The 16472-nt window shown below is 49.7% G+C and overlaps 6 protein-coding genes across 6 annotated transcripts; 4 read left to right on the forward strand and 2 right to left on the reverse strand.

Moving 5' to 3' along the window:
* Window positions 1-461: 461 nt before the first annotated feature.
* Window positions 462-1326, forward strand: PENARI_c041G02434 (uncharacterized protein; the record flags this gene model as incomplete). Its single annotated transcript, XM_022637103.1, has 2 exons — window positions 462-741; window positions 1202-1326. The coding sequence occupies 2 exons, from the start codon at window positions 462-464 to the stop codon at window positions 1324-1326; spliced, it is 405 nt and encodes a 134-aa protein (XP_022483042.1).
* A 1697-nt stretch (window positions 1327-3023) lies between these two features.
* PENARI_c041G06658 (putative ATP-dependent Clp protease) lies at window positions 3024-4923 on the reverse strand (the record flags this gene model as incomplete). Its single annotated transcript, XM_022637119.1, has 2 exons — window positions 3024-4429; window positions 4488-4923. The coding sequence occupies 2 exons, from the start codon at window positions 4921-4923 to the stop codon at window positions 3024-3026; spliced, it is 1842 nt and encodes a 613-aa protein (XP_022483015.1).
* Window positions 4924-5479: 556 nt separating this feature from the next.
* Window positions 5480-7310, forward strand: PENARI_c041G06712 (FAD-dependent oxidoreductase; the record flags this gene model as incomplete). The annotated part of the gene is made up of 2 exons (XM_022637122.1): window positions 5480-6262; window positions 6324-7310. The coding sequence occupies 2 exons, from the start codon at window positions 5480-5482 to the stop codon at window positions 7308-7310; spliced, it is 1770 nt and encodes a 589-aa protein (XP_022483022.1).
* Window positions 7311-9069: 1759 nt separating this feature from the next.
* PENARI_c041G01054 (glycerol-3-phosphate dehydrogenase family protein) lies at window positions 9070-10421 on the forward strand (the record flags this gene model as incomplete). The annotated part of the gene is made up of 3 exons (XM_022637097.1): window positions 9070-9131; window positions 9193-10316; window positions 10366-10421. The coding sequence occupies 3 exons, from the start codon at window positions 9070-9072 to the stop codon at window positions 10419-10421; spliced, it is 1242 nt and encodes a 413-aa protein (XP_022483005.1).
* A 970-nt stretch (window positions 10422-11391) lies between these two features.
* PENARI_c041G11635 (DUF1996 domain-containing protein) lies at window positions 11392-12391 on the forward strand (the record flags this gene model as incomplete). Its single annotated transcript, XM_022637141.1, has 2 exons — window positions 11392-11590; window positions 11649-12391. The coding sequence occupies 2 exons, from the start codon at window positions 11392-11394 to the stop codon at window positions 12389-12391; spliced, it is 942 nt and encodes a 313-aa protein (XP_022483030.1).
* Window positions 12392-13156: 765 nt separating this feature from the next.
* PENARI_c041G09370 (uncharacterized protein) lies at window positions 13157-16469 on the reverse strand (the record flags this gene model as incomplete). Its single annotated transcript, XM_022637135.1, has 4 exons — window positions 13157-13664; window positions 13727-14091; window positions 14150-14794; window positions 14859-16469. The coding sequence occupies 4 exons, from the start codon at window positions 16467-16469 to the stop codon at window positions 13157-13159; spliced, it is 3129 nt and encodes a 1042-aa protein (XP_022483033.1).
* Window positions 16470-16472: the final 3 nt, after the last annotated feature.

The following is a 16472-nucleotide window of genomic DNA, read 5'->3' on the forward strand; positions in this document are numbered from 1 at the left end:
CGTACAGTGCAGCATTTCAATTAACAATTATAGACGGAGAAGAAAGGGAATTTATCTCACATAGCGCATTATGACATTATCTTGTCTTCATGTTCATTTTGCTGTTAACGTTACTTAACTTTACTTAACTTGCTCCAGTACTTCTGGTAGATTGGAACCAAGGTTATTTAGGGTTTGATCTCGAGATCGGGACCTGGCTCGCCCGTTGAAGTCTAAATCAACGTGTCTAGGAATGGCTAGTTTATGATATCCATTAACCTTTTAGTTACTAGGTAGAGAACAAAACTATATCGACTTTAAGAAGGTCAGCGAGCTTACTAGCGCTTAATGGGGGGATCTTCCACTTGAACTTTCATGGTTTGCGAGCAGAAACGAGCTAGGATTCTTCACATAGTCTGGTTTCTGAGTAGGTCATAACTAATTTCATAACAAAGAAGGGGTGAAGGAATCAGGTCGCCAAAATGGCTAGGCGGTTTGAGGCGGGAGCATTGCCCAACTTGGGAGCGCCAGTAAGGCCGGAGTGGAGCGCCAAGCCCATCTTCGCTCCTGCGTATCTAGAATCTCTCAATCCCAGCCATGTTTCAACTTTTAGTCATTCCACGCCGAAGTGTCCCATGATGGAAGCCATTGCTGATGATCTCCCTGATAACGATGTAAATGGTGACATTTCCTCGAGCCGTGACCAGGACGCCAAAGCAGAGCAACGCAGACAGCAGAACCGACGGAATGCACAGGGCTGGAGTAAGTGGCCCCAGTCACTTTGTACCAGAGACCGACTTTGTTTTTCTTATCTGATGGTATACAGGGCATCGATAACGGATGAAAAGAGATGCCGAACAATTGGCGCAGAGAGAGGGCTGGCAGCAAGCCCAACTTTCGGCCGAGAAAGACTTCGTTGGATGGACACGATCTCCCACGCTGAATTTCAATGAATTGATCAGGATCTCCCAGGAACCACGTGAAAAATACGGGGAAATATCCAAGCAATGTTGTCTATCTCACCCCGATCTCTATCACCACTTGGCGGTCTTCGAATCGGCAGCATATCTGAGCTACTGTGGAGATCCTCGGGCCGATCACCGCTTGACGCTAGTCAAGTTGAATGTATTTTGTGCCTTTGTGCGGAATATTACAGCGCTTGGATACACTCGAGAATAGATGATAGATGACCGATGACTCTCTCTGACGCTTTAGCGTTCAGGAGCCTCATCCGGCGTACCAGGATGGGGTGGCTATCCCGGCAAGTTTGCAACCTACGGCCTTACAACAGAAGCAGCCACATCATCCATGACTGGACTTCTTTCCCTTTGCCCGCCTCCGGGGTGATCTAATTCGACATGAAGATCTTATGGACGATTCTCAATTTTGTCGAGACCTGATGGGCTTCTGGACCATGCCGGACGAGGACAACTGTATAGAAGACCGGCTTGCCCCAGGATCTAACAATACAGCATTCGCAAGAAAATACACCAAATGGACCGGTATGCTTATGGTCGCCTACCACGACAACCAATAACGAACCTTTCTCCTTCTTTGTAAAAAAAAAAAAGAAAAAAGAAAGGAACCCCACCGGGAGCTCCGACGTTCGGTATCGAATCTCGGGTTCTCGCTGTACGGTACGGCCAATATAGTAGCTACAGTATTTAGCACTCAGCTATTTCAGTGGGGCGTTGCAAAAGTAAGGGGTTAAACTTGCTGATAGAGGGTTGTTTGCCATCCCGCTCCACCTATATACTAGTCGCTGTGCACGGGTATCTCCGCTAGCCTAGGTATTTAGACCCACTGCTAGCGCGTAATCAAGCCCCGCCCATGGACCCTCTAGCACTAAATGTCGAGACTCATTTGGGTATCGGGTTCAATTATGTAAGGACTTAGGCCGACAGCACTGGGGTAGTGGAAGTTATTTCTCCCAGACAAGGATACTCTACCTTGTCGATCTTGGCATATTCCACCAGGAAGCTTGTTTCGGATCTATGAACACCAGTGAGGCTAGTAACCAGCAAACTACATTCTCAGAAATCAAGAGATGCATTGACTAAACGGAGATGATGTGGTTATTGGATTTAGTAGTCCTAAGCAGCTGAGAGAGACCATGGATGTTATGAAAGGGGGTCCTCTTCCGCGGCAGGTTGTCGATGCATTGAACCAGGGATGGGAAGTCATTCGTGGAAAGGAGCTCCTGTACTGGCATCGATGTTTTTCTTCACTAAATAGAATGTCAGTTTCTCTGTTTGCATAAACCAGCCTTTAATCAAGGATCTATGGATTATGTGCCAAGTGAGACGGGGGTTCATTCAGAAGCAAATGGCGTCCTTTTTAAATGGACCTATCTAAACTCCCGGATCCCAATGAAGTTTTTTCGTGAGGATTCGCCGACCAACTACTGCACAAGCAGGTTTTGGCCCAAGCAAATCTACACATAGACTAGCCTGATCCCAGGCACACGTTTCTCCTCTCTGACGTGAGACTTCCGACAGGCGAAGAAGACTGAGAGAGACAAGAAAACTCTATTCCCCTGCGGAGGGAGAGCGGAATATATAGCATTGGAAGCTCTAAGAGGCTAGGGCTGCTAAGACGGGAATTCTACCAAGACATAATAGACTACCAGTAGCAGATTCACGATTCTTCTGCCACTTGCTTTGTCTTCAGTAAGTGATTGTGGTCCACATTTGACTAGGAATAAGGTAACACTTTTAGGCAAAGCAACTTGCCTACAACGCGTTCTTTAGATTCCGGCATTTGAATTTAGTTGCATTGTTGCTTGTTTCGAAAACCAGGAGTACACTTCGGGCGCAAGTGTCCAAGTGCGCATGGAAATAACGTGCATGAGGTATTTTTCCAGCAATGACGCGCAAGATAATTAGACTCGAGCGAAAAGATCACAAGAATATTCAACGCTTTCACGTCGCATTTCTGCTACCAACAACGCTAATTGCCGCCGATGCAAATGGGATATGAAAATAACAAAATCAAGCGAGGTATGATCACCGGAACCAGAAATGAGATAGCACGATCATTTGAATTTAACCATTGGCCTGGTCCCGGTACTCCTGGAAGCTCGATGGATGAGAAGAGCCGTCTCCGGCATTATCCTGTGCTTTGGCCTTCATATCCTGATCTTTTTTCTCACGGCCAATCTTCTCTTCCCACTTGCTTTCCTCGGCAGAAATCATGGCATGGAACCGGCCACCTTGTCCCCGAGAAAGATAAATGGGCTTTTCTTTGCGCTCAGCCACGCTCTCGGTCACGAGAACGAACTTCACGCTCGAGCCGGGGGCTTCGAACATAGCATCACTGAGAATTGTTTCCATTTCAGTGCGGAGCGCTCGTGCACCAGTGCCCATTGTAAAGGCATTGGCGGCGAGTTTGTGCAGTGCGGGGGTAGTGAAGCGCAACTCGACGCCCGAAAGGGAGAATAAAGTCGTGTATTGGGCTAGAAGGGAGTTGCGGGGTTCGGTGAGGATGCGTAGAAGTAAGGGTTGAGATAGGGTGGAGAGAGCGGCGGTGACTGGAATGCGCCCAATCAGCTCTGGGATAAATCCGTAGCTTTGCATATCTGCGGGTGTTAGGAGGTCAAGGGGGTTGAAGTAGGTGGGCTCGGCGCCAGAACCGGCTGGCGTTGCGGAGCTAAAGAACGGGAGATGCTTTTTGTACAGCGCTTCTTCTTCGGATCCGGGAAGGATTTGGAGTGGCTCGTTAGGAGAGGAATTTGGTGAGCCTGATCGATCCGCTGTGCTCGAGGGTGCCCGTACGGGTTGACCGAAGCCTATGGATCCGCGGGATATCCGGTCCATAATCATTTTGTGAAGTCCGACGAAGGCGCCAGAGAAGACGAACAGAATATTGTCCGTTCGAACATTGTAGACTTCACCCTTCGCAGCTGGGTTGCCTGGACTGTTATGTTGGAACGGCGAACTCCCCAATGGGCTGTTAGAAGGGTAGCTATTAGGAGGGCTAGTTGCGCGCGGGTTCTTCTCGGGCTTGGCTTGAACCTGTACAGTTGTACCCTCGATGATCTTGAGGAGTGCCTGCTGGACACCTTCGCCACCAACATCCTTGCCATGACTGACTTTAGCTGCGGCGATCTTATCCACCTCATCAAGGACAATGATACCACGCTCCGCCTGTTCCACATTGTAGTCTGCCGCTGCCAAAAGTCGGTGAATACACTGCTCAGCATCCTCTCCGATGTAGCCGGCCTGGGTAAACACGGTGCAGTCGGAGATGCTGAAAGGAACAGAGAGCACCCGGGCGAGTGTCTTCGCCATAAGTGTCTTTCCGACGCCGGACGGTCCCAATAGCAAGATATTGGACTTCTCCAGCTGTAGAGGCGATGTGTCGGTGAGTTCTGGGAGATCCAGGGGGGTGCTGCGATGCGGCTTTGGGGTCTGCGGTATCCCCACAGTCCTCTGCGGAACGGGGAACTCATCTGTGACCGAAATATATATAAGCAATTGAGAGCATCACATGCTCGGATGGGTTGTTACCTTCTAAGGGATGACTCTCAAGTGCTTCCCTCCGTTGACGCTTCGCGTGTGCCTCGGCTGCCTCTTCTTCGCGACGCAAGAGCTCTTGAACGCGCTGGTAGTGGTTGTAGACGGCGACACTGAGCACCTTCTTTGCGCGATCTTGGCCCACCACGTATTGATCCAGATACTGCTTCAGCACTTTCGGGGTAATACGCGGGGTGCCAAATGCCGGTGTTGATCCAAGCGGCCCGGTTGTTGGAAGCCCGGGCTCATAGCTGCCAGTGAAAGGCTGGCTCGTAAAATCTGACCGGTTAAATTGTGAACGGGTTGGGAACGTGGTTGAGCTGGACAACTGGCGTGTTGATCTGATGTATGAACTAGGAAGGCGCCGACATCGGACAACATCGAGCTGTGTCACGGCTGGAAGCCGACGCTGTACAGGCCTCCACAGCATTGCTGGGCGCCGGTGAGTATGATTTATGGACAACAGGGGAGGGAGGAATAACAAAGGAAGCAAGAGAGATGATTAGATAGCTTTCCCCGCAGGTGATCTTATCTGATGAGTCATCGGGCCGGTGAACCTGAACATTTCGGACCAACTCACTTTTTGACCGTATGACCGTCTCGACATAGATTCCCGGGTTTTCTCGCCTCTTTCTGTCGATCGAAGCTTGACCGGAGGCTGTGTTTGGAGATTCAGGTCTCCAACCTGCATTCTGGTTGCAAACCACTGCGCTAGAATCGAGACAATGATGTCATGAATCGATTTAGCACCAAATACGAACTGAATCTACCTTGCTCAGCCATGCTCTACTTGGCGTGACTTTATGTATATAAGACCCGTATTCACTCTGGCCGTGAGAACTATTTCCGAATATGGCAAGTCTCGTATCGGGCACTTGGGGATCGACTGAGCACCGCCCCGGATGCGAAGTATATAATTTCAGGGAGAAACCACGTAAAGGGCTTCAGTTATAGCCTTCAAGACATTGTCAATACTACATTTGATTATGCATAAACTGTTTATATTATACCTCTTTGCTAGCATTGCCAGCGCTGCACCTAGCACAAGTCATTGCCGCTGCCGACCGCATGAAAGCTGCTGGCCATCTAAGCAAAAATGGTCTGGCTTGAACGACACGATACAAGGAAACCTTATTGCCGTAAGGCCCGTCGCGTCGGTTTGCCATGCGGCAGAGTTTGATCAAGCAGCATGTAAGGATGTCACGAACAACTGGTCCGACTCCACCTGGCGAGCTGCTCAGCCCGGTGCTGGACAGTGGGAGAATTGGGAGGCTTGGCCAGAGCGACACCAAACCTGCTATATAGGGTCAGCCCAGAATACAGCCTGCGGTCAGGGTCGTATTTCGTTGTACTCTGCGAAGGTACAGACGGCTTCACATGTTCAGAAGGCTGTGCGGTTTGCGAGTACACATAACCTTCGACTCGCCATTAAGAATTCTGGTCATGACTTCCTAGGTCGTTCAACAGCCCCGGGGTCATTGCAGATTTTGACCAATGGTATGAAGGATATCAAGTTTGTTAGCAACTTTATGCCGGTTGGTGCGCCGAAGGGCAAGGGTGAGGGCAAAGCAGTCACTCTGTCGGCGGGCGTCAACCTGGCCGAACTTTACAAAGCAGTGGCAGAGCATAATGTGACTGTCATTGCGGGTGCTTCACACACTGTTGGTGCGGCCGGGGGGTATATTCAAGGTGGAGGTCATTCACCTTTTGGTGCCTGGAAGGGACTGGCATCTGACAATGCCCTTGAGTTCGAAGTTGTAACGGCTGATGTGAGTCAAACCCTCAAACTCCATAGCACCAAGGTGGACAAATAGCTGACCACCATTCTAGGGAAATCTCGTCACAGCAAATGCATATCAGAATAGTGACCTGTTCTGGGCCCTGCGAGGTGGCGGCGGAGGAACATTTGGAGTTGTGGTTAATGTCACTGTTCGGACGTTTCCAGAAGTCCCAGTCATAGTCGCCAATGTCAACATCACAACATCTGCAGGGGATCCTCAATTCTGGAACGCCCTCACCGAGTGGCACGCAGCACTTCCAGGCCTCAACAACGCCGGTGGTTCTGGGTACTATTTTGGAATCCCTGATATGCCTCTCAATGCGACGATCAGCGTTTCCAGCGTCATATCGTTGCTTATGTTCCCAGAACACACCGACACAAGCGCAATTGACAGACTGTATGCCCCATTGGTCAAAAGCCTGCAATCAATGCCTGGTGTGACAGTCCAGTATGGGGCCTTCGGTTTACCCACCATGAACTCAACGATTCAAACCATGCTCTTGGAAGGTAATGCCGACACCACAAGTGGAATGACAACACTGGTATCCCGTCTGTATTCCAAGGACCTCTTGCTATCCAAAGACGGACCGAGTCGACTGTCCAAGACGTGGAGTAGCCTCAGATTCGATCCCGGACAAACATTCATCGGTCATGTGGTTGCAGGGGGTGCAGTCGCAGCCAATGGCAACAAGATTGACAGTGCTGTTAACCCGGCTTGGAGGAAGGCCGTTGTGCACCTGCTGTATTCAAGAAGCTGGAATGCCACCACAACACTTGCACAGCAACATGCCATTATTAAGAATGCCACAGAGGTTGAAATCCCTCTCATTCGTTCCGTCGAGGGCGAGGACCAGATGGGTGCTTATCTCAACGAGGCGCATCCTTATGAGCCTGGTTTCCAGAGGTCGTTCTGGGGAGACAACTATCCTCGTTTGTACACCCTCAAGCAGAAATGGGATCCGAAAGGGCTTTTCATTGCTCGGAAAGGAGTAGGTAGTGAAGACTGGGATGATGCGGGGTTGTGTTTGAGCAACTAAGTCAAACGATTTAGTTACCGAGTATATATACAACAGGTGTCATAACTGTGTATACAGTGCCATGAAGTATTGGACAGTCTCTACAAAGCCTCAATGCGAGTAACTATGCCATTTCATGCGTTGTTTTTGCCCTTCTGGGGCTCTCTTTTTTTCACCTTTCTTTGCCCATTTCCTTGTGTCTCGGGTTCATTACGTAGATTGCCTAAAGGTGGGGATGTGGATGGACTTATGACCCTTTTCGTACATGTTGTCTAGGAAGGTATATAGCTGCAATATCCACGATTGACCAGATCGCAAAGTAGAAATACATCGATGCATGCTTTTATTCAATGAGGGGTATTTAATTATGCACAGTTGTCGAGATGAATTTGGTGGCGTCCGTCAGCCCTAAGGCTTCCAAGCTTGTGTCAGGCAATTTGGAGCGGGGTTCAGCAGTATAAAACGGCTTAAGTCGCAAACTCTTGGGGGCCAATCCGTTTCGACATTCGGTACTCACGCCCGAAGGTGGATTGTGTCGTGTTGGCCGTAACCACATACGAATGCTAGGCATTCGAATTTTGGTTTTTCGCTCGACAGCATTGCCGGTGCAGTTGACGCAGTCCAGTGCCGGTCTCGGTAGGCAGGATTCGATGACGAACGGCAATCACTCTGATGCTCAGTGAGCCAGGTCTGTTATTTAATGTCGAACGTGCCCGGTTCATTTCTTCGCCTGGAAAACGGGCTGCTGCTCCATCGTCTGCGAAATGAAGCTTCGGAGGGCAGACCACCGACCGGCGGTGGGATTCGACTCAGTTTGGGCAGCTGGAGTTGCCGAGATGGTTGACATGTCCGCCATGTTCTTGTTGAAACGTTCCCGCTCTGTTTTCTCCATGTTCTCTCGGCGCTTCAGGGCCCCCGGCTTGTGTCGCAGGGTCTTCTGCTTGATGATATTGGCTTGACTGGCGGCATCATTGGCTTCCTCTGCTTCGGGCAGGGCATCGGCCAGAGATTCGAGGTTGGCGACCAATTTCTTGTGTGCGCGTCGACGCTTTGGGGTCTTCTGGGAATCCTTCTCGATCTTCGACACGAGCGCGGCGTGTTTGATCTGCCGCTTGTCCCGCTTGTTGGTCCGGAAATCTTCACCGAACGCAGATGAGACTCTCCCCGAAGGCCTCGCGGGTTTAGCAGTCTTCGCCATTTTGGATTTGCGGATAGGAGCCTGTGGACGATAATTAACCGGGAAGTGGAACAGAAGAATTAATGCAGCTTACCATTTGCCATGTGAGATCTACCCAGACGAAAAACGGGAAAAGCGAACTGCCCGATTCTCTCCAAATCTGTTCACCGCCCGCTCCACCCTCCCCACCGTTTTTTCCAGGAACTCAACGCTGTTTGGCTCAACGTCATCTCTAGTGCAAAACCACAAGGAGAAGAACGCGTTTGTGACGTTATTCTGCTGAGTGATTTATTGCTTTCCGGGTGACGATCCACATACTTTTCGACGCACTTCCTCTGACATCAGTTTGCCTTATCAAACATAAGGCAAACCGGGAAAGTTTGAACTCATTGGGTGACTTGTATGGAGATTCGTTCCAGTCCCAACCTGCGTCGGATTTCCTTTCCTCACTTCTGTACCATTGTTACACCGAGGTCGCCGCTAGCCACCCGGTCCCAAATTCCCCGATTCATTCCACCCCGTCTGCCCCCGGCTCCTCTACCTTTTAAATCCACTATCCCAGGCCCTCTGACCCTTCGATCATTTGTTACCTCTACACACAACATGGGTTCTCTCGGTCCATTCCAGCGCAAGCACAAGCTCGCCGTGGTGGGCTCCGGCAACTGGTAAGGATCAAAAACTCTTCTCTGGGATGCAATCCAGGCTAACACTAGTCCTCGTGTGCAGGGGTACCGCCATTGCCAAGATTGTCGCCGAAAATGCTGCCAGCAACCCGGATCTCTTCGAAGAGACGGTGGAGATGTGGGTGTACGAGGAGACTGTCGAGGTCCCCAAGGACTCGAAGAATTATGACCCCTCATACGCCGGTCCTCAGAAGTTGACCGAGGTGATTAACCGTACCCATGAGAATATCAAATACCTTCCAGAAGTTCAGTTGCCAGTCAACTTGCACGCCAACCCGTCTCTGGAGGATACGGTTAAAGACGGCACCATTCTCATTTTCAACCTGCCCCATCAGTTCATCATCAAGACCTGCGAGCAGATCAAGGGTAAGATCCTGCCTTACGCCCGTGGTATCTCTTGTATCAAGGGTGTCGACGTCAACGAATCCGGTATCAACCTCTTCTCTGAGACCATTGGCAAGACCCTTGGCATCTACTGTGGTGCTCTTTCTGGTGCCAACATTGCCAATGAGGTTGCCCGGGAGAAGTGGTCCGAGACCAGCGTTGCGTACGACCCCCCACACATGGACTCCAAGGCGCCTACTCCCCAGCGTTCGCCTTCCTCCTCCCAGACCAACCTTGTGGAGTTCCAGCACAAGGATGTCTCCGGAAAGATATCAGATACCAAGCTGCAGGCTCTGCCATCAGCCTACCCACCTGTCGACCATGCCGTCCTCAAGGCTGTCTTCCACCGCCCATATTTCCACGTCCGTGTGGTCAACGATGTCGCTGGTGTGTCCATCAGTGGCGCTCTCAAGAACGTTGTTGCTCTGGCCGCTGGCTGGGTTGTCGGCATGGGCTGGGGTGACAACGCCAAGGCTGCCGTCATGCGTGTTGGTCTGATGGAGATGGTTAAGTTCGGTGACCAGTTCTTCAGCGCCACCATTGACCAGCGCACCTTCACCGACGAAAGTGCCGGTGTGGCTGATTTGATCACTAGCTGCAGCGGTGGCCGTAACTTCCGGTGTGCCATGCACAGCGTTGAACGCAATCTTCCTATCGAGGAGATTGAGAAGACCGAGCTCAATGGCCAGAAGCTGCAGGGTACCCTGACTGCTTACGAGGTCAACAGCTTCCTCAAGAACCAAGGCATGGAGGACCAGTTCCCTCTGTTCACTGCTGTTTACCGTAAGTGCCTTCCACCCTTGATACTCAGATCTCAGCTAACAATATGCAGGTATCTTGGAAGGAACCATGAAGGTTGAGGATATTCCCAACTTCATTGAGCGGTAAAATCCCTATTCAGGTCTTTCGTTTTTGTTTGTGTTGTTAATTAAACAATTTTGGCCCCGACAGCCCCCTTCAGGCCCGTACTCCGACTTCTGCTGAAAATTCGCATGGTGATGATGGCGCTCGGTTCACTGCTGCAAGATTATGATTTGGGCCAGGTTCGGCTTTGGACATTATAGACTTTCATGACCTGTACTTATGAACTTCATGTATCGATTTACTCTAGACATCTGATTGGAATGTTATTGAAAATTCCGCAGTTTACCCCCATATAGTTATCTCCATGTAGTCTATTCCCTGTCACCAGCTTTCGCTTTATGTCTGTATGCATGCATTGATATCGGTAAATACTATCACCCTATTGGTCCCTAAGCTCACTATATGGCCACGACAACCAATGACGAACCTCATAAAAAATAGGAAGAAAAGAAAAGAAGGCACCCGGCCGGAGCTCCGAGCGATTGCTAGGAATCAAATTTTCGCCCTCACTGTACGGTCAGTCCTAATGCAGAAAATGTGTTTGACCACTAGCCTATTCCAGCGGGGGGAAAAGGGGTGAAAAGTAAGGGTTAAACTGGTTGATAGACGTCTACGTACATCCTGTGCTGCTGCACATATCTAGTTATGCCAAGAAGAAGATGTGGTCTACATGAAACATTCGATCTATTTGACGGAACCGGTCATGGCCCCTGATCGTTCGTGAAACAACGGCTGGTCAATCTTCGACAATTTTGGATTGTTGATCCGCAGTTCAAACATGCTACAAAGATTCTAACTGACGAGAAGCTGTCAGACCCGCATTCCCTCGATATAACATATAAATACGTAGTAGCTAGCCGTAGCTATCTCTCATCTCTTTCTTCATCTCGTTTTGCATATATTTCCTTTTCTTTCCTTTTTTTTTGCTTTCCTTTTGCCCGTCGTTTCTACATCAATGCACAGATCTGTTCTATTGTCTGCCCTGGCGGCAGGCATGTCCAACGCCTATACAGTCACCGTTTCAGAGCTTTTGATGTTCAAGAATATAGACCCAATTGTATTGCCCGGACAATACAACAGTCATATGCACAGCATCTTTGGATCAGATGCAATCACAGTCAACACAACCAAGTCATCCGAGCTCCAAAAAGGCTGCTCAACAACTGTGAACCCGAATGACTTTTCAGCATACTGTAAGTCCATCCCTCAAAGCATCATACACAAACAGCTGGCTGACTAGTACAATATCAGGGGTTCCAACATTATACCTCGTACAAGATGAAGACAACACCCACATCCCAATCACACCAATGCGCTTCAGCGCATACTACGAGGGGCTAGAATCAGCCGAAATAGCCATCCCCCAAGACTACAAAGACGTAGCAGGCAATGCAACAGCAACATCCCAAGAGCATGTCGAGAAAAACGCCGGAATCAGCTGGTTCTGCGAAGGCGACGATACAGACGAGGACAAGGATGCCGCTGCCTTCCCGACGAAAACATGCTCAACCCACCTGCAGACACTCCTCCTCTTCCATGACTGCGTCAACCCGGATACCCTGGAATCTGCATACTCAGGAAACCCACGGGTAAACAGTGGATACGGAGAAAATTGGTGTCCAGCTGGTATGTCGCGTATGCCTCAGCTGCGCTTCTCTATCCGATATGATTTACGCAGTTTGCTTCCTAATGGCTGGTCTGGGCCTCCTCCTTTAGCACTTGCTTGTGGGACTTCTTATTGCTCGCATGGTGATTTCATCAATGGGTGGTTGCCTGAGGCTGCGGAGAATATGTTGCTGTCGCCTTCTAAGCGGGAGTATTTCGCTGTGGATGGGCCGCTGGGTGGTGCGAGTGATGGGTCTGTTTGTGGTGCTAAGAATGCACGAGATAGGGATCCCACGCATGGCACGAGCGATTATGTTGAGAGTTTGAAGATGATGAGCAGTGGGAGCATGAAGAAGACCAGGAGACATATGAGACATCGCCGGGCTTAGCGGGTTATTCATTAAGCGCCATTTGTGATTTATTCTCACTTAACCTAGTTAGGATTAAACAACGAGCTTTGGCATCTATTTCTTAAAGGTTTAACAGAGCTGTTAATTTCTTATTCGTCTGGTTTGGCATATCAACAACATTGCGATCTGCTTTCAAAAGGTGAAGATAGGGAGCATGTTAAGTATACTTATGTTCAGAAACAAGTTATTGCATAAATAAAATCTCTATAAAGGTCTAAAATAAATCAATCGCTTGTCTAAAGCTTCTCAAAAACGTCGACAACCAGTCTTAGCAGTAGAAGTTGCACTAGCAGGGTTCTAGGATTGACCTTGGAGTTGAATATAGCTGACTAGAGCTAGCGGGGACTATCATCTTAACCAGGGCATTGTCTCGCATTTGGGCACCAGCTAGTGGGTTAGGTTCCCCATAAATTGTTACTTTCAGCATTGGATGCGCCCCATTTTCGAAACGAAATTGCCAAGCGAGTATACTTCAATCAAGAATGTAAGTTTTACGTGTATCAAATGTGTCATGAAGTAGAATATTATTCGCTAAATGACCATAAGATAAGTTATCATCGTACTTACTCATACACAGCATAAAACTCAGACAGGGTATAATGAACAACAAGAAAATATTAACCACATAAGAAACAGAGGTCGTTGGACAATTGAATGAGAACTTAACGAAACTCAGCTCTTTGGAGCAAAGGGCTGGGCCGTTGCGCTAGCGGTGGCCTTGGTCTTCTCAGAAGACTGAGGGTGTTAATGCGCACTGCGAGAGGCGTCCTTGAGTGCGTGAGGGGATTGTGGGAATTCCCCAGCGGATTGAGTCGTTGGTCGAGGGGTAGGATTTGGAGGCCTGTGTAAAGCGTTGATCTCAGCCAGGATAGCTGCTCGGTCAACCTTGAATCTTTCGTAGAATCTTTCAAACCCATAGTCGATAGTTATGTGGCCCCATTCATCCCATCGCTTTTTTGACGCTGATATCTTGTAACGTGCGGATGTGATGGCGCTGAAATTCCGAAATCGGGCCATGGTGACCTTCGCCACGCCTGCCAGTATCTCAATGAGGTGACCCGCATCACGCTCTGACTTGTCTTTGATTGCCAAGTCGTTCTCTGTGAGGCTTACATAATGAAGGGGTGGAAGTGCGAGTACTGTGCTTGTTTCATTTTCAAGGCAGCTGAAAAAGTCCAGACTAGATGCGTTGAACACTTGAGTGGCAGAGACTAGGTTGTTTTTCACGATCAAGCTGTGGATAAGTAGCAAGCTGTTTTGGGAGTGTTTGGTTAGAACGTGATTCGAAAGAGCGCCAATGGGGGATTAACATACATATCATGGTCTTCTGAGTAAACCTCATCATCGAGCCTTTTCTTTATCCATTCAAGGATTCCAGGGAAGAAAACAAGCTTCCAGTATCTGGGCTTGCCTCTATGGCGCCGGTAAATCCAGCGAAGAGTGATAGCAACCTCGAGGAGGTTGCTCATCACATCTTCGGTGAGAAGAATCATGCCAGTACCTTGGGGAAAGATCCGTTGGGCGTAACTGCCAGATACAGTGGATTCCGGGTCAGTGGATCCCGGGGCAGTCAGTTCCAGTGGGCGAGAGACGCGAACGATCCAGAAACTGAAAGTTTTCTTGTTCACAAGGGCGATAGGTGGCTGCAACGATTCGTATTCATGGAATGACTCGTGGAACTGTAATGATAGTTAGCTGTTTCAGCTCCCTTCAATATTCTGGCGTCAAAAAACATACAATAGCCACCCCTTGATCGGGGTCATTCACAAATGAGGCCCAATGATTTGGGGTTTGATTTGTGAAAATAATGACTCCGTGTTGTACGTATACCGCCTTCATGTATTCCAAGTCGAGTATGGCCTCCTGATTATCCAGAGGAAAGTGAAGATAAAATTTCCCTGCTCTCGACATCTTCCCATTGTCATCAATTACGGCAAGATCATCTGGGTTGAGTCTCGCCTTCGTGATGTGTTCACGCAGGGCATTCGATAGGGCTGTGGTCAGGTCGTCTGTGCCTCTAACCGAAACATCCACGTCACCTTTTGGGCCGATCGGTGTAAATTGATCCTGCGAGCCCTCACGTACGGGTAAAAGCAGACCGCGACATCGTCGAGCGCCCAGAGCGACTATCGGCAAAAGGTTATTGAATGCCGTGAGAAGGAGGGGGACTCCACTTGGTGCATCCCAAATGTGACCCTTTCTAATCCAACTGGACCAGTCGGTATTTTGGGAGTAGCGAGATGAGGCAACATAGGCAAATTTGCCCCCATTCTGCGGATAGTAGATAGCCACAAGGTCATTTTCGCGCAAATGTTCTGCCATTTGGAGCAGTTGGCTGTTGGTCCCATTGAAGCCCTCAATCCATCCAGTACGCCTAACGACCTGGTTTTCAAACAGTCAGTCAGCGATATAACTCCCAATACAGTGCAGTACACTGAAGACTCACCGTGGGTTCAAATTGCTCAGATAGCGTGAGTTGACGCAACTGAGTGAATTCATCAGTCGTGCACAAATGTTCAAAGTAAACCTGAAGTTCCCGATCTCCAGGGGGCTTATTCCGGATCAGATCTTGAGACTCTGCTGGCATGCCACAAACCCTTGTGGGTCCAATGAACTTCTTATCTGGTCCAAAGGACATCGTCATTAGAGTCTCTTTAGGGTTAAACCAGAACCCATTTGGGAGTTTGCGTGCACTGGGTCCTGGAATGCGTCTGGGCATTTGGGCAAGCTGAGATTCCATAGAGAGATCACCCGAACTTGGTGCTCTAGGGCGAGGATCTGCAGAATTAGGAACCCGAGCATTGGGTGCTGGAGTGCGCCTGGGCATTTGGACAAGCTGCGATTCCATGGAGTGATCACCCGAACTTGGTGGTCCTGGGCCAGGATCTGCAGGATTAGCAGCTCGAGCATTGACCCTGGAGTTCTCCACAACGGCCGTGGCGTTGGACCGCTTTGCCACGAGAGAAACATCAGGAGACCGGGAACGAGCACGAGGCCTGGTTGGACTCTCCCGTCGAGAGTAGACTGACGAAGGTCGGTTATCGCCTTGGTCCGGAGAGCGACGCGACCTTGACAGCCCAAGCCTATAACGAATAGTCTGCGCGCGGGGCTCACTGGAACCTTTGACTGGGTCTTCTGTTGGAAGCGATGGGCCGGAACGCCTGGCTTTCCTCCCAGGTGGAGGTGGAGAGTTGAGGCCTGCGGTGAATGGCAATGTGATGAGATCTATATGGGCTCTTCCTGTCCTATCCGGGTATTGAGAAGGTCTGATTAAATCCAGCTTTGCGATATCTGGGACTCTTTCTCCAAAGATGTGTGAACGATACCCGGCTTTGGCCGCTTTCCCCCCTGTTGCAAAGCCCGACGGTGCCGGTCTGGGGTTTTGAATTGCCGCAATAGGTGGCTCTCGAGGTGTTTCAAGCCTCCGCCTCTTATCCCTGCTGTCCACAGCTTTGGTCAGATTTGCATATGGCGACTTATCCGCCTGCCCAATGGGCGCATCTGACGTTTGAAGCCCCCATTTGGGTAAGGGTTGGTTTGCTCCCGACTTTTTGGAAGTTGGAGATGTCTTTTGTGAAATAACTTGTGTTGACGGTATGGCATTCGTGGCCAAGGGGGGGATTTTTGGTTTGTGGGTTGGTTTGCGGGGATCAACGAGACCTCGAGAGGATGATCCTCCCGATATGCGCTTTTCTCGTCTTTGCCGCCGGTCTTCACGAAATTCATTTATTGCCGTGCAATGCGTTTCCCACGACCTAAGGTCGAAGGGCTGCTGCTTTCCTGACGCGATATCCTTCTTCTTCCTTTCCCAATCCTCCAGGGTCCCCTCTTCATCATCAAACATATCGACGGGTTCCCATGTAGCTCGTTCGGCAGGATATTCAGCCCACTTGACAAGGTATTGGGTTTGACCTTCAAATACACGCTCCATGTAAATAGTCTCGACGTAGTACGACTTGTCCTCATCCTGGTCACTTTCAACTGAAGATGCCAGAGAATCCCACTCCCCATCAGGGTCGTTGTCGGACGTGTCGTTCAACACGTCATCAGATGCCATGGC

This window comes from Penicillium arizonense, assembly GCF_001773325.1.
Source record: "Penicillium arizonense strain CBS 141311 chromosome Unknown PENARI_contig041, whole genome shotgun sequence".
Taxonomy (NCBI): Eukaryota; Fungi; Ascomycota; class Eurotiomycetes; order Eurotiales; family Aspergillaceae; genus Penicillium; species Penicillium arizonense.